Here is a 27,635-nt window from a genome sequence, read left to right as displayed (position 1 = left end):
CAACTACGCAATGTTTTGGATTTGACAGTTACCCACGAGTGACATTTCCAGAAACAACTGGGACCACCTGAAACAGGATTTAATTATTTTCAGTTTTTTCACTATTTATTACACCTCACCAGACACAGCGCAAAGGAGATCCAGAGGAGCCAAAGAGGTTCCTAGGTATGTTTATTAGACCAGGAGTGCCACTGCACAAGTGGCAATCGGGGAACAAATGCCATTAGATGGTCATTTCTTCAGTGAAAGTTTAGACCAGTTCATTTCCAGCAAAGGCTGTTACTCCCTCCACTCTTTGGGAGTGACTCTGCCAACAGGTGACAAGCCCCACTCGATCCCACCTTGTGTGAGCACCTGAGGAAGGATACAAGTCAAGATTATTAACTCTGAACTCAAAGAAACCTTCAATACAGGGCTGTTTCCATTGATTTCAGTTTACATTTCTTGCATAGAACACGGCATCTCTTTAATCTTCTAACAAAAGCAAATGCAATATATTTATAGCAAACAACATTTAAATATTTCATTTTTTAATGAAAAAAAATCATTAAAAAACCCCATCACCATACTGTTATTCTCTCCTATTTTTTTTTCTTCTAAAACCTCTGCCTGTATAGCTTAGAAATCCCAAGTGAAATAGTGAACACTTGTGTTTCTAATAAATTTTAAAATCAAGGAATAGACTGACATGGAAATTTGTCTATTGACCTAAAATCAAAATATGAACTAACACAACCTTCATCTCTATCACATAATTACTTAATTATATGAAAAGCTCCTAAATTCTGGCCATGTAAGTTATTTCATACAAGTAAACCCTTCTGAAACTTAACAGCTTAAAAGTTTGCAGCTATAGTCACCACAAAGCAGGGAAAAAAGGGTGACTTACATATCCCCAGATAACAGAAAAAACTGCAGCTCCACCAAGGAGTACCAGGTTTCCGTATTTATCATGGAAGTCAGGCTCGTGTTTGCGATGAGCTTGTCTTACTGCAGTGCGCTGAACACCACGAGCTAATGAAGGTTAAAGAGAATCAGAAGTACAGAAATCAACTAAAGCATTTAAACCATTGACAAATCTCCTCTCCCACCAACAGACAGGCAAGCATAAGCATTAAAAGACTTCAAGAAAAGCCGAAAAAAATAACCTTTGAGACTTAGAGCTTTGGAATAACTTCAAAACACAGGATATATAGACAGCCTTGCATTTTCTTTTAGCTTTCCCAGTTTCTCTCTAGAACATTTTTCCTGAAGTCTAGTTTCAGTGCGAAAATCTTAAAAGTTACCTTTTCCATTAATGTGTTTTCTTTGGGCCCTCAGTGTGGACGTTGGAGCACACTTTTAAGTATTACCATTTCTCTAATAAAATATTTTTGTTTAGTACTTTGAAGTTTCAGATTTCTGTATGTAAACATCTATGTTGCCAGTATGCACACCTAATACAAACATTTTCAGGACAAAGCTCGCCATCAAATTAAGAGCTTGAAGACACTGGCTGTGGGTAACACCTTCCTCATTCTGTCAAGATTTGAGGAGGAAGAGGAGGGATGTGAAGAATGAAGCAGAAATTTCTGTGGGCCTTCACATGAGGTTAAGTGTGGGTTGGAAAAGACTTGTGGAGCTCATCCAGTCCAACCCCCGCCCCGCTAAAGCACGGTCACCTCCAGCAGGTTGCACAGGAACACATCCAGGTGGGTTGGAATATCTCATAGAAGATTCCATGAGAATATTCCACGAGAAGACTCCACACCCTCCCTGGGCAGCCTGTTCCAGTGCCCTGTCACCTTACAGGGAAGAATTTTTTGCTCAGGTTCTGGTGCAACCTTCTGCACTCCAGCTTGTGCCTGTTGCTGCTTGCCTTGTCACCAGGCACCGTGGAGGACATAATAGAGGAGGACACACAGGAGAGTATCTTCACTTGGCAGAACATATGCTGTACATCACAAATTTGTGCTATAAAATGTGTAGTTATTAAGAAAACAGAGCAAAGAATCAAACCACCAGCTTCACAATACTGAGATTGTTTAGTAGTTGTGTACAAAGCATTTGGTCAGACAGCGATCTGTGCATAAAGACAGATATTAGAAAATACAGTTTTGAGTTCACGTTTAGCCAAATGCAATCAAAGAAGATGATGGCGATGTCTGCAACGCTCCTGCACCCCTGGCATGCTCCGAGAGGTGGCACAAATGTTTTTTAAACAGATAAAAAAAAAGAAAAACAAGGCAGCTTGAATATTTAGGGAGAGGAATGGTGCTGAGCGCTAGGTGCTGAGAGACACGGTTTAGTGTTTGATAGGAATGGTTGGACTCGATGATCCGGTGGGTCTCTTCCAACCTGGTGATTCTATGATTCTAAACTAGTGATGAACCAAGAACAGAGGCAGCTTGTCCTGGGGGGTCACCTCCCCCTGGCTGCCCAGGGACAGGGGCTGCTCCTGCACCAAGGTCATGGAGGCACAGAGTCCTTTGGATTGAAGAGACCTTTGAGATCCTCGAGTTCAACCATCCCCGTGCGTTATTAAACCAGATCCCTGAGCACCTCACCTACCCGGCTTTTACGCCCCTGCCCTGGGCAGCCGTCCCAGAGCCGAGAACCCCTTCGGAGAAGGAATATTTCCCGATATCCGACCTAAACACCCACCGTGGTGCAACTTGAGGCCATTTCCCTTCATCCTCTCCCTTTGCCCCTCGGGAGAGGAGCCCAGCACCCCCACACCTCCACCCCCTCCTTCCAGGAGCTGCAAGCAGCTTTGAGCTCTCCCCTCAGGCTGAGGACTCGAGGATCTCGAAGGTCTTTTCCAATCAAACCACCCTACGCTGCTCCATGCCCAACACCCTCATCCCCATCCCCATCCCCATCCCCATCCCCTCTTCCCCGGCTCCAGCAGAAGCTGAAAGAGGCAGGAATAAAGCCAGGCCGAGGCGGCACCAGGCGAGGGATGGGTCCTCCCCCCGCCCTCCCCGCTCACCGGCGACGCGCAGCGCGGTCCGAGCCGCGGGGAACATCCTGGCGGGGCCCGCGCGCTGCCCTTGGCGAGAGGCGGAGAACAAAATGGCGTCTCCGGAAGCCGGAGCGCCGCGGGGACACCGCCCCGGTGCGAAAGCGGCGGCGGGGAAGCGGCGGGGCCGGGCGGGACCGAGCGCGGCTCCGCCCCGGAGCGAAGCATCAAGAGGCTGCAGGCGGCGGGTGCAGTCACAGTGTCAGGATGGCCGAGTGGTCTAAGGCGCCAGACTCAAGGCGTTCCGCGCCTTCCCGCGGCGGGTTGGGTGTTCTGGTCTCCGCATGGAGGCGTGGGTTCGAATCCCACTTCTGACACAACTTTTTTTTTTTTTTCTTTCCCCCCCATCCTTTCTATCCGTTTAAATTCCCTGAGAGAATTTAATCCCGAAAGGAATTACCCCGCTACAGCGGGATATTTTAGTTCAAATAGAAACTGCAGGCGCCTGAAGTGGCGTTCTCAAACAGAGAAATGAAGAATGAAAGAAGTGGCCCCACATTGAGTATTGTGTGCGGCTCTGGGCACCAGAGGACAAAGAATCATGGAATCACTAGGTTGTAAAAGACCTTTTAGATCATCGAGTCCAATAAAGAGGATCTAAAATTATTGGAGAGCGTCCAGAGGAGGGCACCGAGCTGGGGAAGGGGCCAGAGGGGAACACGTACGATTAGTGGCTGAAGTCACTTTGTCTGTTCAGCCTGGAGAAGAGGAGACTGAGAGGAAACCTCATCGTGCTCTGCAGCTTCCTCACAAGAGGAGGAGGAGGAGCAGGCTTTGAGCTCTTCTCAGTGGCCACCAACAACAGGAGCTGAGGGAATGGCAGGGAGATGTGCCAGGGGAGGGTGAGGTTGGATATTAGACAAAGCTGCTTCTCCCAGGGGGTGGTGGAGCTCTGGAGCAGCTCCCAGGGAAGCAGTCACGGTGCCTGATAATATTCCAGCAGCGTTCGGACAATGCCCTCAGCCCCACGGTGTGAATGGAGGGGTGTCCTGTCCCAGCGTTGGACTCGATGATCCTTACGGGCCCCTTCCAACTCAGGACACTCTATAGTTCTGCAACGCCCCTCCACGGCCCCATTCACACCAGATGAGGATTTCTTACTGGGTAGGGATTTTAACGGCCTTTTTAAAACACGACCCAGCAATAAACCTGTGTGTTTCAAATCAAGCGTACGCCTTTGGGGAGCCATGGATTGCAGGTTATCCCAGCTTCCCCTTCCTTTTCCTTGTGGGTCACTGATGGCTGCGCAGCACCGCGGTTCATAGAACCATGGAATCCCTAGTTTGGAAAAGACCTTAGAGATCAACATCAACCAGACCTGCCCACTACCAAATCATGTCCTCAAGCACCTCATTCTACCTGCCTTTTAAACGCCTCCAGGAATGGGGACTCAAGGATTGGTCCCGTCCTGCCCAGCTTCCACCATCCCTTCCATCCCATCCCATCCCATCCCATCCCATCCCATCCCATCCCATCCCATCCCATCCCATCCCATCCCATCCCATCCCATCCCATCCCATCCCATCCCATCCCATCCCCCACGGCCCCAGCTCGCCGCGCTCCCGCCTCCGCCAGACCCCGCTCAGCCAATGGGCGCCAGCGGCGGCTCCCAGTCAGCCAATGGGCACCGCCCACAGCCCCCATTCAGCCAATGGGCACCGCCCACAGCCCCCGTTCAGCCAATGGGCACCGCCCACAGCCCCCATTCAGCCAATGGGCACCGCCCACAGCCCCCGTTCAGCCAATGGGCACCGCCCACAGCCCCCATTCAGCCAATGGGCACCGCCCACAGCCCCCGTTCAGCCAATGGGCACCGCCCACAGCCGCCGCCCAGCCAATGCGCGGCCGCGGGGCGGGGCGGCGCAGGGGGCGGCTATGGCGGCGCTGGCGGTGCCGCTGCTGCTGGCGCTGCTGGCCTGGGGCGGCCCCGCCGCGGGGCAGAAGCGCAAAGAGGTGAGGGGGCCGGGGGCGGGGGCGCTCGGGGCCGCGGGCTCGGTTCCATCCCACCTTCTCTGGGCGACCGGGGGCGGTCACGGTCTCAAAGATCGCGGAGATCCCTCGCTCCTCCCTGCTGGGGTGTGAGAAGATCCCTCTGGAGAGACCCCGGCGGCGGGAGCCAGAGGGGAGTCGTTCCTGACTGACCCCCCGGCGTGAGGAACGGCCTCAAAAACGGGTGGGGAGGGGGTGGGGGAGAAACGGGACCTGTGGAGGGGTTGAAAGAAAGCAGAAAAGCATGAGATTATAGAGCTACGAAAGGGAGCTCGTTGGGGGCAAAAAAAAAAGGGAGAGGCTTTGCCTAGTTAGGAAATAAAGAAAGGGAGACGCTTTGCTTGGTTGGTTGGGGAAAAAAAAAAAGGGTGAGGCTTAGCCCAGTTTTTTGGGGAAAAAGGGAGATGCTTTGCCAAGTTTGTTGGGGAAAAAAAAAGGAAGAGGCTTTGCCTGGTTTGTTGGGGAAAAAAAAGGGAGAGTCTTTGCCTGGTTTGTTGGGAGAAACCGGCGATGCCTGATGAAGTATATTGTATTTTTAGCAAAACTAAGCATGAATAGGTGCTGTGGGGCAAATTTAAGATCAGAAATGGTATGGTAATGAGCGATGTAAGGATGTGATATCTGAGCAATACAAGGAGCAATGATTTATCCTTAATGCCTTATTAATCTGTCAAAAGCAACAAAAGTTTATCAGTGAAGGACTGTGGAATAGCCACTAAAGATTACATAAAGACAGTAGGATAATACACTTAGGATTTGGGGGTGCACATGCAGTAAAAGATCAAGAATCATAGAATCATAGAATAACCAGGTTGGAAGAGACCCACCAGATCATCCAGTCCAACCATTCAAGATGGTATGATTAGTTAGGAATACACGTGACTTTTCTGGGGAGTCTGTGAGTTTAGTTATCTGCAGCGTGTAACATCGTGATGTCCATGTCAGGGGTTTTACACTAGAGTTTGGAGGGTCTGTCCCCCTGAATGTGTGTAAACTCTGTCAGTAAAGTCTCTCTGGGTGATGTAGAGATTGGCTGCTGCACGCTGCGTAAACCAGGTGTGTTTCGGGCAACAGGTAGACTTTGGTTGTGAGCACAAAGGTGTCGCTTATTTCCACATAGTTGACTCCGCGTGAAAAGATCTCTCTGGATAGACTTGTTTCAGTTGTGAGTCAGAGTACTTTAATATTGACCCTAAAGCATTGCTGGTTGATGAGAAGCTCAACATGAGCTGGAAATGTGCTCTTGCAGCCCAGAAACCAACCATGTCCTGGGCTGCATCCAAAGCAGCATGGCCAGCAGGTCAAGGCAGGGGATTCTGCCCCTCTGTTCCTCTCCTGTGAGACCTCATCTGGAATATTGTGTCCGGTTCTGGAATCCTCAAAACAACAAGGAGATGGAGCTGTTGGAACGGGTCCAGAGAAGGCTACAAGGATGATCCGAGGGCTGGAGCATCTCCCATATGAGAACAGGCTGAGAGAGTTGGGGTTGTTCAGCCTGGAGAAGAGAAGGCTCCCAGGAGACCTTATAGTGACCTTCTAGTACCTGAAGGGGCTACAAGAAAGCTGGGGAGGGACTGTTTAACAAGGTTTGGAGTGATAGGACAAGGGGCAATGGGGATAAACTGGAGAGGGGCAGGTTTAGACTGGACATAAGGAGGAATTTCTTCACTGTGACAGTGGTGAGGCCCTGGCCCAGGTTGCCCAGGGAAGCTGTGACTGCCCCATCCCTGGAAGTGTTCAAGGCCAGATCCCTTCCAACTCAAGATGTTCAATGATTTTATGTCGTTGATGTTCTCATAAAATAGAGTGCAGCTGTTTGTTACACCCAATCTAAAAGCTTTCAAGTTTCTACTGTAAGACTAGGAAAAAAACCCACCCCAAAGTAATAGTGTTTCTTTGACGTTTTTTTTTTTTTCAGATGGTGTTATCAGAAAAAGTGAACCAGCTAATGGAGTGGGCCAGTAAAAGATCCGTTATTCGAATGAATGGAGACAAATTTCGACGCCTTGTGAAGGCACCGCCCAGAAATTACTCAGTGATTGTGATGTTCACTGCTCTTCAGCCTCACAGACAGTGTGTTGTGTGCAAGTATGGGCATAATTCAGTCCTAAATTAAACTTGAAAGTCATCACGTGCTTTGTAGGAAATTAAATTTAATGGGATAAAGGTTTCATGTGTGCGGGAGGAGAATACTAGGGCACATTATAGTAGGATTATCTTTGAAGTTAAATGTGTGGGAATATATGCAAAATGTGTATGTGAGAAAAGAACATAGTCCTTAATTATTTTCCTTCCTGCTAAGATAATCGTTGTTTTGCAGAAACAATATTCACACTGATAGGCTTCTGCAGAAAAAACACAGTGAAAACTCCACTGTCCTGGCGTGAGCAACTGATGAAACGCTTGCAGAATTACGGCTGGCCATGCAGTCTAAAAACTGTTAATTAATATGTTGCTTGGCACTTTCTTATTTGCCAGTATAATATGCTGGATCCTTAACCATATTATGGCTTTCATGTATTAATCCAGAGGCCACAGAGGTCTGTACAGATGATTTTTATACCTTGTTAGTTGCAATTAATTGTTTTTCTGCTCTCTGACGTGCAAAAGATGGCACAGCTGTAGTTGCTTTGGTGCTCTGTGGATTGGCAAATCACGACCTTCTGGCTTCCATTTCAGATTTCCATTAAGTTACCACTGCTTGTGTTCATGGGCTTAATAGAACTTGTGGTCGTACTTAGAAGAACAGCAGTGCCAAATGTTTCACTTGATTGTTGCATGAACACCTGGCCTTAAACTTTTTCTTTAACCTTGGATCATTAACGTAGGGGTTTGTGGGTTGCAGTTGTCAGGGGTGGGTCGCTGCAGCTCCCTCTGCTGTCTTTTACCTTGTGTTCTGGACAGATGTGGTACAGACTCTCCCTTTGTGTCTTTCCCAGGCAAGCTGATGAGGAATACCAGATCCTGGCAAACTCCTGGCGATATTCTAGTGCCTTTACCAATAAGATTTTTTTTGCTATGGTAGATTTTGATGAAGGCTCGGATGTATTTCAGATGGTAATGTCTGTGTTTTTGTCTTCTAACATTATTTTTAGCTTGGGTTTTGGAGGCTGAGGGCAAGAGGGTAAAGATGAATACAAAATCTAATGATGCAATGATTAAGGAGATAATTGAAAAGTTAAAAGCTGCCACTCTAATTGAAAAGTTAAAAGCTGCCACTCAGAAGAAATGAGGAGAAGAGCAGAGCAGCAATATTAACAGAACTGACAAATCTGGAATAGGCACAAACAGTGCACTGGCTTCTCTGTTTGCTTTTTTTTCTGAGTTTGTCTCCTTTAATAACTTAGAGCATAATTTTTAATGGAATTCTTCTATGATACACAAATGGGCAAGATAGAAAGCACCCTTGTAATTACAAACAGCTATCACAATTTTTGGATTGCTGGAGAATGATATATTAGGCTTTCAATATTGGTTATCCTATTTCTTTTTGAGTACCCAGTCATTTTGCTCTTCTATTAACGTTATGTAATGAGATCTTTTTTTTTTTTTTTAGTACATGAGAACGTTGCAATCATCCCATTAATAGTTCTTTATAGTTTTACAAATCTTAACTCGCCACTACTTTACCTCTTACAATCTCCTCTTAACTGGTCTGATGCTTTTGAATCAGTAGCTCTAGATCTGAGTGCTAACAAAGAAGCGTTGGTTGTTTTACAAAACGTGCTCAGTTGTGTTTAGAAAAAGTCTACTCAGCAGTAACAATTTTTTTCTAAGATATCCAGAACAGCCTCTGATAACCCTTGTTTCATCGTATTAAGAGGAGGAAGTAGCGTAGAACACAAAGCGGAAATTTCTGAAGTACACTTTTATGAAATACAGAAATGAAAGCTACTGGGTGCTGTTTTATGTTTTTAAAGTCACTGTAAATTGAGTATTTATTGAATAGTTACTTTTTGTGCTTGTTTAGTGATGATGTAGCGTGGTACCAATGGAATAGAATTTAGGATTGGGATACTAAATAGATTTTTCATGGTGCTATATCTTTTGTGAATTTTTCTAAACACAGCTGAACATGAATTCTGCTCCAACCTTCATTAACTTTCCTGCTAAAGGGAAGCCTAAACGGGGTGACACGTACGAACTTCAGGTGCGCGGGTTTGCAGCTGAACAGCTTGCTCGCTGGGTGGCTGACAGAACGGATGTCAATGTGAGTATATGTGGAGCATCCCCTCCACCACTTCTGCAGCGCTCCCTAATTCCAGCCATGCCATATGTCGTTTGTGTTCTCTGATCTGCTCTCAGGTTCTTTAAAAGGTTCTTGTGTATGAAGTCCAGTTTGGACGTATGGCTGCATCTTTAAGTTTCCTTGCATTCTGTGTTCTGTATTTTGGGTAACTCTGTATTTGATAAGGTGGTAAAACTCATCTCCTTCTGTTCCTACGGAAGTGTCGTGGGTTCGGCTGGGAAAGAGTTTGATCTTCAGCTTCTCATGCTGGCCTCTCAAGAGAGGGTGGGGAGTGCGGGGAAAGCTAAGCTGGAAGAGGACACAGGCTGGACAGCTGGTCCTGGCTAGCTAGTGGCTGTTCTGTACCGTGCAACATCACGCTCAGCGTATGAACTGGGGAAGCTGGCTGGGATGAGGGGGTTTGCTGCTCAGAAACAGGCTGAGCATCAATTTCCAGGTTGTGAACAATTGCACTGTGTGTTACTTCCTTTGTATGTTCTTCTATCGTTATTGTGATTTTTCTCTTCCTTTTCTGTTCTATTTAACTGTTTATCCTAACCCACAAGTTTTACCATTTTCTTTCCAAATCCACCAGCGGAGGAGGAGTGAGCGGGTGGCAGCATGGTACTTGGTTGCCAGCTGGGGCTAAACAATGACAAGAGAAAAACAGTCTTTAAAGTGTTAGGTAGGCTAAAGACGCATACAACTGAAGCTACAGTAATGGGAGAAGAAGCATTCCTTCCTTCCCAAGACAGATTTATTATATAGAAAATTTGTGTGCGTGTGTTGATACTGTTTTCTACTCTGATATATTGTGTGTTTTGTTAGCAGGAGTGTGGTATAACTTATAATCCCATTGAGGGAAAATAATTTCAATATCCTCTCTTTAGATTCGTGTGATAAGGCCACCAAGCTACGCTGGACCACTGATGTTGGGACTGCTGCTGGCTGTTGTTGCAGGCCTTGTATATTTGCGTGGAAGCAACCTGGATTTTCTGTATAACAAAACTGGCTGGGCATTTGCTGCTTTGGTGAGTAATTATAACTCTTGTCTGCCTGTTGTCATGAGTTTTGTAGCAGTTCGAGTCTTTAAAAGCTTATGTATTTAAATACACTTAAGCCTGGCAGAGGAAAATGAAGTGTATTTAGTTTTACTTTTTGGTAGTCTGATAATATTATTTGATCTCAGTGTTTTGAGCTCAGTTAATGCTTGATTTAGGTGCCTCTTATACAAATAAAAAGTGTAGGATGATGCCTAGCCTAAGGTTGTCTTCCAAACCAGTACTTTTTGGTGTGAAATGAAAAGACGTTGGCTAAAAGAAAAAAAAAATCCTTATTAAATAGAGTTTCTTTCCTTTCCAGTGTTTTGTGTTAGCAATGACATCAGGCCAGATGTGGAACCACATTAGGGGTCCACCCTATGCTCATAAGAATCCCCATACAGGACAAGTGGTAAGTGTTCTTTCTGTTTCCTTTTCTGAATTTCTGTTGTATTTCTACAGAACAAGGCTGATACTAAAAGAGGGAAATCCTGTTCATGGCTTCTTTCTTTGTAAGTCCTGTTCATGCAGAGAGCAAGAAGAATAAGAGAGCTGCTGATTAGCTCAGAGAGGATCTGTCTTCTCTTAAAATATGCCTGTGAAAGAGGGGGTTTGTTTTGTGTGAAACAGAAGGCATGTTAGACCTCCAGTCAAAGTTTAGATTTTCTTCCAATTAGCTTTCATCCTTTTCTTGGCTCAAATAGAAGAAGAAATGCTATTTGCAAATTTGTACTCTGCTACTAAGAAATCACAAAATACAGATCTTAATCCAAAACCAAGTGCTCTGTAATAGCAGGAGGATTTTTGTTGCTGACTGAGCTCCCTCCAGAAGTTGATGGTCATCAGATAAAATTGCTAGTGGTCCAGCTTCTGTCTCCTGAAAGAGACAGTGCAAAAGCCAGTTCCATGCTCTGTAGCTGTTGTTAATCATGTCTAAGTTGACTTCAGTCTTTCCTAAATTCAACTGCTCTCTCTCTTGCAGAACTATATCCATGGAAGCAGCCAAGCCCAGTTTGTGGCAGAAACGCACATAGTTCTCCTGTTTAGTATCCTTCCTACTGAGAAACATGTGATTGGTAATGATTTCTTTATTAGCTTATGTTGCTGCCTTTTCTGGGAGAGTACTTTGTGAAGGCTTGTAACTGTCACCTAATACCAAAGCAGAAGCTTGTAGAGCCTGGCTGTGTGGATGACTGCTTTTCCTATCCCAGTGATCTTTAAGCTGAGTAGAAAATTGTTCACTGCTTTCTCGCCACCTTCTTCCTTTTTTTAATGACTGAAATTAATACGATGTTAAAGATGTTGAGCTTTGTGGACTCATACATTTCTTCAGGATAACTCTGTTCCTCTGTGCATGTCTGTTATCTTTTCAGTCTCACTTATGTAGTTGTTGCTTTGGTGTTGAGTTCCTTCCTCTATTACTGATCTTTCATCTTTATTTCTTAGCTTATCTTCTTTACTTTTAATCGTACAACTCACTCATGCTAACGAGTCAGGGTTTTTCCATGCCAGTATTATGCCATCATGAAAGGCAAGCGGAAACTTGAGAAACTTTGCCTTTCTCATTTGTATAAAAATGTTTCTTTGGAGTCATAAGAATGCTCTCAGCCTCAGTGTTCTTTTATTCTGCTCCCACAGATATGTTTCTGTTCTGTCATCTGTAACTTTAGTCATGTCTGACTTCCTTTTCTCATCACCTGTGTGAGCCAGTGAATTCTTTACCTTATTCAGGACTTAGATCTAATATTGTCTTTTGTTCTTGCAACTTCAGTCCTGAGTTACTTACATTTTATAGTACACAAGTATGGAGAATAGGAAACTTTCTGTGGGCCCATAATTTCATAAATTCATTCAAAGTACCTGCCCTCTTCACTGCTTGACAATGATTAACAAGGCTTTTCTGTTGCAGCAGCAGTGTTCTTAAACAGGGTGGGTTCTGCTAATTTCTCCTTTTCCTCTTCTTGTTTCTCTGTTCAGAATCCCAATTTCAGAAAGTGATGCATTGGGATTTTTAAAATAAAACAATACAAAGTGAGCAAATGATATTTAAATATGCTGATGTTAAAAGAACTTTGCTTTCTTGCTGTATATTCATTATCAAATATTTTTTAAACTTAAAACATTTATTTGGAGAGGGACTTTGATCGTCCTCCAATTACTGCTCTGCTACTGATGCACTCAGTCAAATTCAACCTAGAAGCTTTTTGTTGGTGTTTGTGTTCTTGCAGTCCATTACGTTATAAACCCAACCTGCTGGACGCATTTAAAAATGCCAGAGGTTGGCAAAGTTCTTGTAGGTTGCAGTCGCTTTTTACTTGTGCTGAAGGCAGACCACGTCTGAAACAGAAAGATCTCCTGCTGGTCCTGCTGCAGCTAATGCTAAGTGCTACTCATTTTGGGAGGGGTATTTGGACTGAAAATCTGTCGTGAAATGGAATAAAGTCTTTGGGTATTTTGCCTTGTGTTCCACTGGATCAGCTATTTTGCTTTGCTAGGATTCACTTTTTGCAAATGTCGAGCCTTTTGAATTGTGCTTCATTGTGAGGGTGTTGAGGTCCTGGCCCAGGGTATAAACTGGAGAGGGGCAGATTTAGACTGGACATAAGGAGGAATTTCTTCACCATGAGGGTGAGGAGGCCCTGGCCCAGGTTACCCAGGGAAGCTGTGGCTGCCCCATCCCTGGAGATGTTCAAGGCCAGGTTGGATGGGGCTTGGAGCCCCTGATCCAGTGCGAGGTGTCCCAGCCCATGGCAGGGGGTTTGGAACTAGATGATCTTTAAGGTTTCTTCCAACCCAAACTACTCTATGGTTTTATTTATTGTATTAGCTGAGTAAAATGCAGAAGTTTAATTCCCTTGGGTTTTTTTTCCAATGGAGTAGAACAGCAGTAGGAGTGGACTGAGCTCTCTGGGAAGGAATGCTGTTTCATTACAAGCTGAGACAATAAATGTGTGGTTTTCATTTTGTGTCAAGGCCTACTACGCCTTCCAGTTTATATTTTAAACTTAATAATTATTTTCTTTTAAAAGCAGACATTGATGCCTTTTAGTTGCTGTTTTTTCCCCTGTAGTTGCTGGTGCTTTTCCAGTGAGTTTTAATGCCCCAGGTACGGCCCAGAACTGAATTTCTGAAATTAGGAATGTGTGCTATATTGAGACTATTGCATTTTGTTGATTTAGCCTTAAACAGTGTTCATAGATGGTGGCGTTACTTTAGGAATGGTACTCCTCCATGAAGCTGCTACTTCTGACATGGATGTGGGGAAAAGAAAAAGTGAGTATTAATACTTTTCTCTCAAAGAGAAGGGATATTCAATAAAGATCTTTTATATGCTGTTTAATAGAAATGCATTTGCATTGTGGGTTTTTGTAAACTTTCCCCTTAAAGAAGTGAATTGTTTGGTTTTCTGGCAGCGTTTGGAGTTGCTTAACAAACTACAAGTTTTACTCAAATCCCTTTTGGGAGAAGAGGAGATATAAAGATGCTTTGCAGCATTTTGCTAGTAACAGAGAGGAGGGGCTTGCTTCCTCTTGCAGGAATGGTATAAATTTGATTTACAATAGGTATTTGAAAGAAAAGTAGTGTTAATCTCGTTCTTCTCAGTGATTCTATTAGAGGTCATATCTGCCCACAGCTTTAAATACTACAGAATGCTTTTGAGAAATGCAGTCGCTGTGGTGTTTTTGGGGACAGCTGTCGCATTACCAGAATCTAACTCTGTCTCTTACAGTCATGTGTATTGCTGGTATTGGCTTGGTGGTGCTGTTCTTCAGCTGGCTGCTCTCTGTCTTCAGATCAAAATATCATGGCTACCCATACAGGTACGATTTTGCTGCTGCTTCAGTCATCATTTTCTTGTGCATTACACGTAGTTATAGCATCGTAGGCCTTTTTGAAGGAAGTGGGGGAACACAAATGAGGACTTAACTTCTACTATTGCTCTCAATGTTTGGGTTTTTTTCAATCCGTACTATATGCTTAGGAATGAATCTCTTCCTGCTGACTGGTGTTTCCTTGTCTGGTAAGATTAGTATGAATCAGACCAGAGAATTAGGTGAAGGGCCTGTTTTCTGGAAAAAAAAAAAAAAAAGGGTGGTTTTTTTCAGCATTTGGCAATATTGTAATCACCAGAATTAATGGCATTTGGTGGATATCATGATTTTTCAGTCTTGCCAAAGGAAGGGTTGTGATGCTCTCCTTTTCCTGCCACTATATAGTAAAAAATATTTCTTATTTTCTTAGTGATACCTCAAGAAACTTATGCTGAAAACAGGCGTCTCTTCCCCCTCGTTTCCTCCATGTTCATACATTTTGATTATTAATCCTTGTGAGAACAAGGAGGATGGCTGATGTTTAAAGATGTGTACATTTAGGGAATGCTTCTGTAAAGAGTAGCACTATTGACTGACTGCTTGTGTATATTTTAGGTATGGATTTCTTGTGTGTGTTTATTAGGTTTTATGTATTTTGAGGAATAAATACACGTTGAGGGACCAGCTTCTAACCATCTCAGCTTCTGCAAATACTTTAATTTGCCTGGAAGGCTAATCCCATAGGCAAATGTTGTCCCCTTTCTGTGAGAAGTTAGTTCTTATTTAAAAATGTCTAAATGATAAAACTCTATTTCATAAGGACTTTTCTCAAGAGCAGAGGAGAGCTGAACTTATTCCCTGTTTAATAACTAGTCAGTTTTTATTCTAGTCTATTCGAAGAACACTTTTTAAGTTCTAAGGATTTGTTTTGACTTCTGTGGACTTGTTTTTTATTGAATGGACTTGTTTCAACTTCATTGGAGTTGTTTTGGCTTCATTGGACTTGTTTTGACTACTCATACATAGGACTATTCAGAAGTCTTAAGTACTTCTGCTAACTTTATTGTAGGTCAGATGGCTTTGGCTTTTGATTTACTAGATGACTCACTGTGGAGAAGTCACTTGGAAGCTACTTAACGTCATAGTTGCATCAGGACCAGTTTCTCATTCTGCTTTCTCATGAATGAAAGCTAAGTGGAATGTTGCACTTTTTTTTTTTTTTTCTCTTATAAAATTAATAAGAATGTTTGTTGTTTTGTTCCTGCAGTTTCCTGATGAGTTAAAAGATTCCGGAACCTGTAACATCGGAAAGGTGGCAACTCTGAAATTGCCTGTAAGGGAATGGAAGAGCTAAATACGTGTGGTTCATGCTACCTCTCTTTACACTGAACGAGATAGTTAAACACTGAACCAAAGACAACGTGTAGTGCCTTAAATATAACAAGAAATTTGCTCTGAAGGACACAGAGTATTAAAATGCAATCTCTTTTTCATAAGCTTTACATCTTCTTAAACAACTTCTAGTGAAATTCAGAACTTAATGCTTAGAAATACATTTCTTTAGACTAACTAGAAATGGTACTTTAAATTCAATTGGGTAGTCTGTTTTCTGTATGTTTCTTTTTCCCCTCAGATATTTATCAGTGTTTCCTGTTCATGCATACCAGGTGACAAAGGCTTCTCTGTTAAGCCTTGGAAACATCTTTATGTACCTGGAAATCTTTTCCTTCAGTCTGTGACATCTTTGGACCATAGTGCAGATTCTAGTGTGGAATGTGCCTATCCTAGAGCTGTATCTCATTTTTGAGACAAGTATTTAACCACTGTATGATGCAAGAGGTGGTTTCACAGATGAAGGGAGAATTTTCAACACGAAGAACCGAATTATTAATTCATTAAAACTTTCTTTGCCAAATGCTGAATCTGCAACATTTCAGTTGTCAACGTTGGTTCAGAGCCGAAAAAATATTCCTATACTGATGCAGTGCTCATGGTGCCAAAAATACAAACCAAAACCACAAAGGTAACTAGTGATCTGTAGCCTGAATTAAAGGTTGCTGTCTGGCTTTCAAGTTACCGCTCAGCACCCTAACAAACAAGCAGTTATCAGATTTTTTGGTCTCTAAGTTCTTGCATTCACCATTTATTTTCCCCAAGTTTTTATCCTTGGGGAGGACGTGGAGTGGGCAGAGATGTTTAATCCCAGGATAAATACTGTTACCCCAGGAAAGATTTGTTACCATTACAAATGAACACGTGCTTTTTCCTCTTTCCTCCTGCTCTCCCATCTCACAGAGATACTTGGCCTTAAGAATTCTTGAGTGGAGGATGTTGTGCCTCAGCCCAAACTGTTGTGTAGTTCAGCACTCATACTACAGGAATCTTCACGTCCTCGTTCAGCAATGCTTCCTTTGGTAGCCTGGGGTGGCTTTGGAGGTCGCTAGTTAGAGGAAAATGTGATGAAACTTTTGTCTCTTGCCTCTGCCTCTCCCCTCTGTCGAGTTACAGAATTCAGGTGCTTTAAGTGGAAGTTTGGGAATGACTATATAATTCCAAGTAGAATGTTATTCTTATGCAATAAGAATTTTGCTATATTAACACACATCTCAAGTGCCTTAACTTCACTAATTTAGTTGTTCGATGTTTCAAGCTTGTTGAGATGCATTTTTCTATGCCATACAGAACGACAAGCGTTAGGAATGGATAAATTTTGTGCCTGACTGGATTTTGGACAAGTTTCAATAAAATTTTTAGTCTAATCCATGCTCCCGTGTCTTTCTGACTTTAATTTAAAACAAACCAGAACTGTTGCTTCTATGTGTTAATAAAAATGCCTGTGTAGAGTAAATAGCTGGACTATAGCTGAGTAGACTGAATTAGTAGCATCTGTGTGTTTATGCAGGAACTTACAGCCCAAAATGTCAATACTGGAGATCTTCTCATGTAGCCAACTAATAGCATAAAGATTCCATGGTTCTTGCTTGTCTCGACAGCTGTCCTGCGGTGAAAATCTTGGCTTCCTGGAGTCATAGGCACATCTATTAATAGCATTTCTGGAGGTGGAATATAGTCAGTGCTATAGATTTTCCTGGAACAATTCTGTACCTGTTGGTTATTTTCCTCTCCTGTTTGTACAAAGTTTCCAGTAAACATCTGGGTTGTACTTCAGTCATTAGGCAGGTGAGAGTTAAAATCTCATGCTAAACAAGTTTTTTCTTAAGCTTTCAGATTTGTTTCTAATTTTTCTGACGTGGTGCATGTGTTTCTGTACCATCTAATTGTACATTAACTTCAAACAGTTGCACTTCACACTGGTGGATGGTGGAAACATGTTGGCCTTCCACTTAAGGTGGTACAGTTGTGGAGAGTTTGGAGTTTTTCCTTTTTTTTTATGTACTCACATATGAAATGAGAATAATGCTCTTTTTCCAACAGCTTCTTTCTGCTCTCCATGCTGAAAGTGAAAGGCATGGATTGAGGGAGCAAGTGTGATAGTGGAGCAGAAGAAGATTGAGGGCTTGCAGATTTAGATTCTAGATCTAGAAAGATCTAGAATCTTTCAATTCTAGAAAGATTGACTGGTTGAGAGGTAACAATGAGCTTTAATTGGTAGACAGAGTGATTCTCTGGGACCATGGGCACGCGCATCTCACTGGTGAGTACAACACACTTCTGGACCAGTAGGACAAAGCTGGAAGAGCCAATGCATTTGAGAACTGGGGTGCTAAAACTGGGAGCTTGATGAGGCCATCTCCTTTAGAAAGTGAGGCATAAATGGCTCAGAAGTGCTGTAAAAGCTTGCCTTTAAAGGGCACCTATTACAATAAAAGGAGGAAATGGCATATTCTTTAGCTGAAAATGGACTCTGTGGTTTTGCTAATGTGACCGGCTCAACGATTGCTGCTTTTTCTGCTTTTGAGAAGGGGCTGTGGTGTACTTAAAAAGTGTTTTGGAATAATAGCTAGAAATAGTTTAGGGAGCTCTCTGAGCTAAGCCCATGGTGAGATCGTAAATCTAATTGGATTCATGTAAGTAATGGTTTGTGTTATCTTCAATTTACTGGAAGCTCCTGTCTTCAAGCCACTCTAGCGTTCAGCAGAGAGCGTGCTGCTCGGTCGTCATTCCTGCAGTCACGCCTTTAACAGAGGAGCCTCCAAAGCACGTGCTCTGCAGGGGCAGAACCGCTTAGTCCTCCCAACGGGATGGATAATGTGCTCAGCTCTGCATCTGTTGCATATGGCTTGGTGCTTGAGCAAATAACCTTAATTAATCCTGTGGCCGGTGATGCCAGTGTGGCTGAGTGTGCATATGCAAGCACGTGGTGGAGATCAGCATTCAGACGTGAGCGAGTGAAACCTTTTGGCAGGCAATGAGGTATACATCGTCTCTGGGGAGTATGAGGAGATGATGGCTGCCTGGAGGCATTAGGAGAAAAATGCAGATGCCTTTGTGGCCACAGCTGTTGGACATACAATTAAATGTACAGCAAGACTTATTTTGAGCCTCGTTAAAAGACTGTGAAAGGAAGCATAACAATAAATTCTTATTCCTAATCTATACTCCTGAGAAATGAAAGAAGACATTTTACAAGTATGGGAGAAAGTAAATGGCTTAACTTACTAAACATTTGAGAATGGTCATAGAAAATTAGATGCTTGAGTTGATTATGCTTGCTGGATATGGTGCTGTGACATCAGATTATGCCAGATGGTGGCATCTAGACATAAGGAGGAATTTCTTGACCATGAGGGTGGTGAGGTCCTGGCCCAGGTTGCCCAGAGCAGTGGTGGCTGCCCCATCCCTGGAGGTGTTCAAGGCCAGGCTGGATTGGCCTTGGAGCCCCTGATCCAGTAAGAGGTGTCCCTGCCCATGGCAGGTGGTGGAATTGGATGGGTTTTAAGGTCCCTTCAAGCTCAAACTATTCTATGATTCCATGATCTTATGAGCAAACTTTGTTGTGAGAACAGAATGGTCTGTAGTATTTGTTTATGCTTAATTATTAATGGTTTCTGGTAGTCTGTGTTAAAAATGATTCTGTCTATAGTGGAAAGTCACATGCCAAAATTGGATATTTTTTTTAAATAATTTAAAATTTCTTAAGTGCTTTCGTCTCCTGTAAGAAATTAATTTTGAAAATTACTGGCACTTTGTTTCTGTATTGGACCTTCATATCTACTGCTTTCTCATGCTGCAAAGGTTTAATTATCAAATACAACCCAGTAGTAAACTGATTCCACACCACCACTTTGAACTTTACTAAGGGGGATAAAATAACAGCAAACCAAAGAACAAATGCAGTCTCTGGAGTTTAGCGGTCATCTGTTTTCAGTTTTCATTATGGTTTTTCTCTGATGAGAACGAGTTTCATTGCATATAGCCCATTCCATTTAAAAGCGGCGATCTTCACATTCCTATAAAATTAAGCACAGTGTTTTATTGTTCTGAATTAATTGTACTACTTTTATCACAGATAATAATCTGAAAAAATGTATATGTAGTTTGTATTTCTAGGTCAGGAGCACAAAAAGTTATTAAATTACTCTCTTGTTGATAGGTAACTATACATGTCTTTCAGCCGTTTTTCTTAAAAGTAGGCTAATATCTACTTAAAAAAACCTAATTACTATTATCATGGAAAAAAATATAATCAGAGTTATGAGATTCCGCAGTGGCCCTTCGTTTGTCCTGGACACTAAGCCCCAAATCCTCCTTCTTCCAGGTACCTTGGAGCAGCCGGCAGTGCCTGTTAGGAGAGCTCTTGGGAAAACGTCACTGTGGGTATGTGAGAGATGTTAGAATGTTCCTTTAGAGACACACACAATACCTGTCCTCACACAGATTGGAGCGTGCTCCTACAATCTGTTTCTTGACAAACCCACGAATAATTGTTGGGAGGTGGAAACATTTCCATCTGTACTTTATCTTGGCTTTTTCTCATGATAGAATCATTTCATGTGCAACTTCAGATACAGGTTATGACTTGGAGGCAATTAAACTTTTTTTCTGAACTGCTTTCAGATACCTCCTTCCATCTCCCAAGGAAATAGATGTATTTATTACTTTATAATATTTATTTATTTTACTATGTAGTTATTGTAAACCATTAGGATAGTAGTCCATGATGCAGACTAAATCCGTTGAAGGGAAAAATAAGTGTTTTGTGTTCTTATTTTAATCACGGAATAGTAATGCAGAGCTGCAAATAGGTAATGCTGCTGGTTTAATTAATCTGTCTGGCGACAAAAAACATAGAATGGCTTTTTTTCCCAACCCTTGATGCAGTTAAAAGATGGGCAGATGAGGTACTCAGGGATGACATCATCAAGTAGCGGGCAGGTACGGTTGGACTTGATCTCAAAGGTCTTTTCCAACCAGACGATTCTATGATTCTATGAATTGCTTCTAAATATCCTTTTGTCGAACTGCCCTGTTGAGCAGCGTGGTTAAAGCAGTGTTGTGCCACGCATCTTCTCTTCAAGGCTGATCTCCAGCTGTCCTGTTCTGGCTTTCTAGTCACGCAACACTCCTTCCTTTCTGTTCACGCAACTCAAGATACAAGGGTGGACATGGCTCTTAAGCAATTGCTACAGGAAGGAAGTTATGGTTCTGGAGCGTGTACAGAGAAGAGCAACAAAGCTGGTGAAGGGACTGGAGGACAAGACTTATGAGGAGCAGCTGAGGGAAGACCTCATTGCTTCTACAACTACCTAAAAGGAGGTTGTAGAGAAGTGAGTGCTGGTCTCTTCTCCCAGGTGACAGGTGGTAGGACAAGAGGGAATGGCCTCGAGCTGTGCTAGGGGATGTTATTAGTATGTTTTTAATTGAAAGGGTCATCAGGCACTGGAACGGCTGCCAAGGGAGGCGGTGGAGTCCCCATCCCTGGAGAGGTTTAAAAGATGGGTAGACAACGTGCTCAGGGACACGATTTAGTGGCAGGCAGGGGTGGTTGGACTCACTCTCAGAGGTCTTTTCAGATCTTGCCAAACTAACCTGATTACCTTCTATGATAAAGTGACTCAACTACTGGATGAGGGAAAGGCTGTGGATGTATCTTCCTGGACTTCAGTAAAGCCTTTGACACAGTTTCTCACAGCATTCTGCTTCGGAAACTGTCACCTCTGGCCTGGACAGGCGCACACTCTCCTGGGTGGAAAACTGGTTGGATGGAGGGCCCAGAGAGTGGTGGGAAATGGTGTGAAATCCAGCTGGAGGCCAGTGACAAGTGGGGTTCCCCAGGGCTCAGTGCTGGGTCCAGCCCTGTTCAATGTCTTTATCAATGACCTGGATGAAGGCATCGAGTGCACCCTGAGCAAGTTTGCAGATGACACTAAGCTGGGTGGAAGTGTCGATCTGCTGGAGGGTCGGGAGGCTCCAAAGGGATCTGAACAGGCTGGACCACTGGGCTGAGTCCAATGGCATGAGGTTTAACAAGGCCAGATGCCGGGTCCTGCACTTGGGACACAACAACCCTGTGCAGCTCCAGACTAGGAGAAGCCTGGCTAGAAAGCTGCCTGGAGGAGAGGGACCTGGGGGTGTTGGTTGACAACCAACTGAATATGAGCCAGCAGTGGCCCAGGTGGCCAAGAAGGCCAATGGCATCTTGGCTTGGATCAGAAACGGCGTGACCAGCAGGTCCAGGGAGGTTCTTCTCCCTCTGGACTCGGCACTGGTGAGACCGCTCCTCGAATCCTGTGTTCAGTTCTGGGCCCCTCACCACAAGAAGGATGTTGAGGCTCTGGAGCGAGTCCAGAGAAGAGCAACGAAGCTGGTGAGGGGGCTGGAGAACAGGCCTTATGAGAAGTGGCTGAGAGAGCTGGGGGTGTTTAGCCTGGAGAAGAGGAGGCTGAGGGGAGACCTCATTGCTCTCTATAACTACCTGAAAGGAGGTTGTGGAGAGGAGGGTGCTGGCCTCTTCTCCCAAGTGACAGGGCACAGGACAAGAGGGAATGGCCTCAAGCTCCGCCAGGGGAGATTTAGGCTAGACATTAGGAAAAAATTTTTCACAGAAAGAGTCATTGGTCCCTGGCAGAGGCTGCCCAGGGAGGGAGTTGAGTGACCTTCCCTGGAGGGGTTTAAGGCACGGGTGGACAAGGCGCTGAGGGACATGGTTTAGTGTTTGATGGGAATGGTTGGACTCGAGGATCCAGTGGGTCTCTTCCAACGTGGTGATTCTAGGATTCTCGTGGTTCCAGGGCTCTCTGGCCGTGGACCCGCACTGGCCCTGGGAGCCCCAGGGGAGGGTGGCTGCGCCCCTGCTCCTGCTCGCACGCCCCCTGCCGGGCGGCGGCGCCACCGCACCCTGGTTGCAGCAGATGATGTCACGGGCCCCGGTGCGTGACGTCAGCCCCACCCGCCGGTGATGTCACCGCCCCGCCAGCCAATCGGAGCGCGGGAGGCCGGGGCGGTGACGTCATCGGTCCTAGCAACAGCGCCCGCCGCCGCCGCCCAATGGGAAAATCGCTTCTCGCGGCCGGGAGCCAATGGGCGCGGGCGGGGCGGCGGGCGGCAGGGCCCTCGGCTCCCCCGGCAAGATGGCGGCGGCGCTGGCGGCGGCGAGCGCGGCTTTGTCTCCCGGCAGCGCCTGAGCGCGGCTCCGGCCCGCCCCGCCGCTCCGAGCAGCGGCGGCGGAGACATGACCGCAGAGCCCGGCAGGTACGGCCCCGCGCGGCCGCGGGGACGGGCCCGGGGCGGGGGCGGGGACGGGCCCGGGCGGGGCGGGCGGGGGGCGGCGGCTGCGCTCGGCGGGAAGGGCCCCGCGGGGCTCCCCGCGCTCCTCCCGGCCCCGGAGGGCTCCCCGCCCTCCTCCCCTGCCCTGCCCGCGGGCGGCGGCCCCCGCCGCGCCGAGCCCCGGCGCCTCGCGGCTGGGGTGATAAAACAGGCGGCTTTGTGCGCGGCCGGGCCGCCGCCCGCGGGTCCCGCACGTGCCGGGGCGGACAATGGCAGCGCTGTCGCGGGCCTCGCCGGGGGCTGCGCGCAGCTCCGGGCCCTGCGCGAAGGGAGGCGCCGCGCCGCCGCAGCGCTGAGCCCCGGGGAAAGTTGGTGCTGGGGTTGGGTGTCCTCGCCCCCCTCATCCTTCTCCCCCTCATCCTTTTCCTTCTCATCCTTCTCCTCCTTTCTCCCCTCATCCTTCTCCCCCTCATCCTTCCCCTCCTCATCCTTCTCCTCCTTCCTCTCCTCATCCTTCTCCTTCTCCCCCTCATCCTTCCCCTTCCCCTCCTCACCCCCCTCATCCTTCCCCCCCTCATCCTTCCCCTCCTCGCCCCCCTCATCCCTTTCCCTCCTCGCCCCCCTCATCGCTCTCCTCCTCACTCCCCTCATCCTTCTCCTCGCTCCCCTCATCCTTCCCCTCCTCATCCTTCTCGCCCTCTTCGCCCTCCTCCTGTGTTATCGCTTGATCTTAAAGCCTTGGCGTTTCCAAGGGGTTCCACTTCTGGCTCGCGTAAAGAGATTTAAAAAAAAAATAAAAAAAATTGTCATTTTTGTTGATGTTGTTGATCATGTGCTGGATATAAAACTCCAGCATTAAAAACAAACCTTATCTGATGCAGGACTTCCCAGCAGTTAGCGGTTTCTTCTGCGCGTGTTTATTTTGTAAGGGAGGAGTTGTCCATCTCTCCGTCGCTCTCCTTGCGCTCTGCGTTCTCAAAGTACTTTGACAGCTTAAACCGCTTTTTTGTTGGGTTGATTATTTCATGTGTAGACTGCGATACTAATTAAGGGCCTTTCTTTTCTTTCCTCTCCAGTCCCTGAGAGTCAAGGGTTGAGTTTCATTTTTGTACAGGCAGATCTTTTTGCTTACTAACATTTGTTGTCCTACTATAGTTACTATTACATATGCTGAAAAATGCTCTTCGGTTTGGACCGCTTTGCTTTTTATTTTGCTCTGTTTGTGTTTGTTCTCTGCTTTCCTGTATTCTGCCTTGTCTTTTTTGAACCGCTTGTTCCTGATCTACCTTAGGGTTTGTATTTAACACTTTCCATGTTCTGATGTTGTCATTAGTGCAGCAATTAGTGCTCCTGCTAAAGGGCTGCTTTAGTTGGCGCTTTAGTGGAAGAGGTTACAGAAGCTCACACGTTTTTTGTACAAATTTTCACATTACCTGCAGGCAGAAAGGTAAATGGGTTGTTTCAGGTAATTTGTAATCTTGAAGGTCAAGAAGTTAGTACAGAATAGATTTGAGATGGCCTGTGGGCTGGATCTGTCCCACGTCATAAACAGGCCCCAGGACAAACTGCTTCTAAGTAGACGGACATAATATTTTGTGGTGCTCTAAACTTCTGTTCATGTTATCATTCAATCTACATATAATTGTCATTGCACACAGAGCTCACCTTGAACACTTTGGGTTTATTCTACCAGAGCAGCTCCATGCCAGGAGCCAGGGTTCCCGCTTTCAGGGATGTAAGGTGAGGAACACATTGCATGGCCTTCGTCTTGTTTTCTGTGAATCCAAGTTCTGCTTAAAACTGGAGTTGGAGAGAATGAGAGGGAAAAGAAAAACACACACGCGTGCTCTTTCTCTCTTTTGTTGCCATTTCCCACAAGTCCTGTTGAACTGTCAGCTGCCTGTGTTTCTGTCACCCTGTGCGGTCACCCCGTGCGATCGTTTCACCCTCTGCTATCTGCAGTTTTGCGCACGTAGGACGTGTACAGAAGTAAAGCTGCGAGGTGGTTGTCAGGGTTCTTTGGAAGATATGCAAACAATAGGATTTGAATGGAAAACTTCTTTTCCCAGCACTTCTGGAGGGTAGACTTAAAGTGTTTAAAAGGAAAGTAAGCAATCGGCGCTAGTCTACTGGCTATGAAGTTTTACACTTTTATTTAACATTAAGAACCTAGGAGCCTCCCCCATGCAGGATGAGAAGTTTAGGATGCTGAAAAACATGATGAAAACTGGACTAACTTACTAAGGAACTTTTAAAAGAAATGCTGTCTCTGTAAATGTTTTATAAAGATTTCTCTACAGTTTTTGCCTCCAAAAACTTGATTTTAAAATTTTTTTTAGAAGTGGGGAAATCTTTATTGTAGCAACCTAACCTGTTCCTCCCGATCAGTTAATCTGTTGTGCAAAATAAGCATGATAACAGAAAAAGAAGGCAATGGTAGGCAATGAATGTGGCAATACTAGGTCTTTTGGTAACATAAGCTTCAGTTTTTTAATGATCCAGACTTTTCAACTTTTAGTGTGATATTTCAGTAACTTGGTTTTAACATTTTTGTATTTTTAAATCACTTGAATTTCTTTGTTCTGAGTGATACTGTCGGCTTGTTTGAGACAGGTTGTTTAATGCCACAATAATCTAATTGGAAGTAAGTCATTAGCAATATTCCCTGAAGGCCCCGTGTACCTTAGCCAGCACTCGCACCGTCGTGTTGAACAGACACAAGCAGATTCCTTGACTCTTACCCCAAGGAGGGCAAAACTCGAGTCTGGCTGTTGCCTTTTGTGCCGGATGCACCCCAGAGCCACCGTGTTTGCACTACTTAAATGAAATTCCCTAGGAGAGGAGCTCACTGTGGTGACTTTGTTATTTCTGCTTTATTACAATCCTGTCTCTGTTAGGGTTTTGTAAACTCTATGCCTGGGTCTCTGGGGGGCTTAACGAGGGTATATTTGTTCTCTGTGAAATAGTTTGGTGTGACAGAAAGGTCCATAGCACAAATTCAGCAGTAGGATGGCCTGAGCGTTGTGGAAGCTTGAAATTTCCAGTTCTGTTGTAGATGAGCGCTCACACCCGCTGCTTGAAGGGAGGAAAAGTTAGTGCTTTTTATGTGGATATGCCTCACCAAAAGAAAATATAAAAAATCGTACTAAAATGCACTGTTTCCACCATGAAAACAAATGCCTGCAGCCTGTGGCAAAGCGTGTTTTTAGATTGGATTGCTAGATGTGTCTTTTATATGCAGGAAAGCCTAAGGATATTGCTGCACCCCATGGAGTCACATCATGTATCCGTGGTACTCAGCTTGTGCCTGCAGGTGACTCGGAAGCATGAATCAGTTCATGGGTAGGTCAGTGGCAGGTGGTTCCAGTGGTGCGTCAGGAGGAGAAGAAGAAATTATAGAAATCCAGTGACAAAAATAATAGAAGGCTTTACATTGGCTTTAAAAGGTGGTAGGTAAAGAGCGTAAAGAAAGAGTATAAAGCTTTCCTAATTTGATACGACATCTGGCTACCAGGCAGCTGTCATTCAAGATGGATGCTGGATGGATTGATACTGTTTTTTTCCTTTTACACATGTTGACCGTTGTCAGCTTCAGAGCTATTCAGGCAGTTTATTTGCAAGTCTGAAAGCTGCACAGTTGTAGAAATTTCTGTCTTAGTAGGTCCAGTTGTAGGTTTTAGGCTGTAGAAGCCTTGTTGGCAAATACATCTATGATATAAATCAAAACCAAAAAAATGAGGCAATAAATTCAGGACTGACAGGGGGGCAAACTGAGATGACTTTTATCTTGAAAAATGGAGAACAACGCTTCAGATAAGCTACAGCCCTTCAGACCCGAGGCAAACCTGATTGGGGATATCTGGAAGACTTAAAGGGACATGCTTTAGTTCTTAGACAGAGTTTGTAATGAGTGATGCCTCGTTTAGAATCTGTGCTAAACTCCAGGAAGCAGAAGGCAAATGAAGCAAAAGAGAAAGCAATTTGAGAGTTAGAGGGGCCTGATGCTATTGGATGTGGAGCTTTTCTTTCCTGTTAAAACAAAGCCTGTACAAGCTTTTTAGATACAGCTTTTCAATTTCCTGAGTTAATGTAGCAAGGTATTCAGTTTGCAGTGATCTCTGTCTCATAAAGGTGAAAACACTGTATTTAGATTTTCAAGTGGTTGACTTCAGTCTGTCTATTCTGGCTTGCAGATTATTTTGCCATGAAGTTAGACTTCTGTGAGGCGTTCAAGCCAACCTAATAATCAATGAGATTGTTTGTCATAGATTTTTTTCACTTTTTAGTGAAGCATGGTAACTCTCAGTTGAGTCCCAGCGTGGTTGTTTGGGTACCATCTCAACAAAAAGAAATTGTGTAATCTTCCTTGATCTTAATAAAGGGTCTCTTTGTGACTTTGAATGGTTGCTTTCTCATCCCCCTTGTGTGTCTGGAGGAAAATAATTCTGCTTACTTGTCTGAGCCTGTTATGCTGTCCTTGAGCCCCAAAGTTACTTCATCCCCATCATCAAGTGTCTTCAACTGTACTAGGTATCCCTTGATTAAGCCCCTGTGGATTTAAAGTCGGTTCTAAACAAAGTAAAAGAATGAATCTGTGTTAATGAAGTCTTAAGCGTAGAATCTCTTCAGTTTGGTGAAGTGCTAGATGGCTGCATCTCTTGTCAATCAGAGCTTAAGTATTCAGGTGATTTCTGGCTGTATCTTGATTTAATAAGTTTAATGTGGTACAATTCTATCGAAACACAAGAGAACTTTATTGCTGTGAGCATGATCAAACACTGGAATAGGTCATGGAAAGTGGTTGTGGAGCCTCCGTCTGTGCCTGGACGTGTTACTGGGTAGCTGTTTCTGCTCACGCTGGAGTCTGACTAACTGATCTCTAGAGATCCCTTCCTACC

The 27,635-nt window shown here is 44.8% G+C and overlaps 3 protein-coding genes and 1 non-coding gene across 8 annotated transcripts in view; 3 read left to right on the top strand and 1 right to left on the bottom strand.

The window, feature by feature from the left end:
• The window catches only part of ATRX (ATRX chromatin remodeler), a 478,294-nt gene that overhangs the window by 374,267 nt on the left and 76,392 nt on the right, over window positions 1-27,635 (top strand). For 2 of the 4 annotated variants that reach the window (XM_069867766.1, XM_069867764.1), the window contains exon 1: window positions 22,555-22,722. The exons of 1 other annotated variant lie outside the window; for it this stretch is intronic. In XM_069867766.1, coding sequence (XP_069723867.1) covers window positions 22,703-22,722 — 20 coding nt within the window. In that variant the 5' untranslated portion in view covers window positions 22,555-22,702. Of the gene's footprint in view, window positions 1-22,554; window positions 22,723-27,635 lie in introns of those variants that run through there. One more of the 4 variants, XM_069867763.1, reaches the window with a different exon arrangement.
• Window positions 155-3,093, bottom strand: COX7B (cytochrome c oxidase subunit 7B). 2 transcript variants are annotated; one of them, XR_011338343.1, is made up of 4 exons: window positions 2,972-3,093; window positions 890-1,014; window positions 217-354; window positions 155-182 (listed from the first exon to the last, which is right to left on the bottom strand). XR_011338343.1 is itself a non-coding variant. In XM_069867410.1 (3 exons), the coding sequence occupies exons 1-3, from the start codon at window positions 3,006-3,008 to the stop codon at window positions 280-282; spliced, it is 237 nt and encodes a 78-aa protein (XP_069723511.1). In that variant the 5' UTR covers window positions 3,009-3,093; the 3' UTR covers window positions 155-279. The 2 variants fall into 2 exon arrangements, 1 of the variants encoding a protein (XP_069723511.1); XM_069867410.1 differs by having other exon boundaries at window positions 155-354.
• TRNAL-CAA (transfer RNA leucine (anticodon CAA)) lies at window positions 3,203-3,318 on the top strand. The gene is made up of 2 exons: window positions 3,203-3,240; window positions 3,273-3,318. It is a non-coding gene; the product is annotated as a tRNA-Leu (tRNA).
• On the top strand, window positions 4,869-16,834 carry MAGT1 (magnesium transporter 1). Its single transcript, XM_069867409.1, has 10 exons — window positions 4,869-4,954; window positions 6,909-7,078; window positions 7,930-8,047; window positions 9,060-9,200; window positions 10,109-10,249; window positions 10,581-10,670; window positions 11,241-11,304; window positions 13,457-13,531; window positions 13,989-14,079; window positions 15,338-16,834. Exons 1-10 carry the CDS (start codon window positions 4,877-4,879, stop codon window positions 15,351-15,353), a joined length of 984 nt encoding a protein of 327 aa, XP_069723510.1. The 5' UTR covers window positions 4,869-4,876; the 3' UTR covers window positions 15,354-16,834.

The sequence above is a fragment of the Phaenicophaeus curvirostris genome, chromosome 13, assembly GCF_032191515.1.
Source record: "Phaenicophaeus curvirostris isolate KB17595 chromosome 13, BPBGC_Pcur_1.0, whole genome shotgun sequence".
Taxonomy (NCBI): domain Eukaryota; kingdom Metazoa; phylum Chordata; class Aves; order Cuculiformes; family Cuculidae; genus Phaenicophaeus; species Phaenicophaeus curvirostris.
The sequence above is the reverse complement of the archived record's forward strand: the minus strand, read 5'-3'. Positions and strand labels throughout refer to the sequence as shown.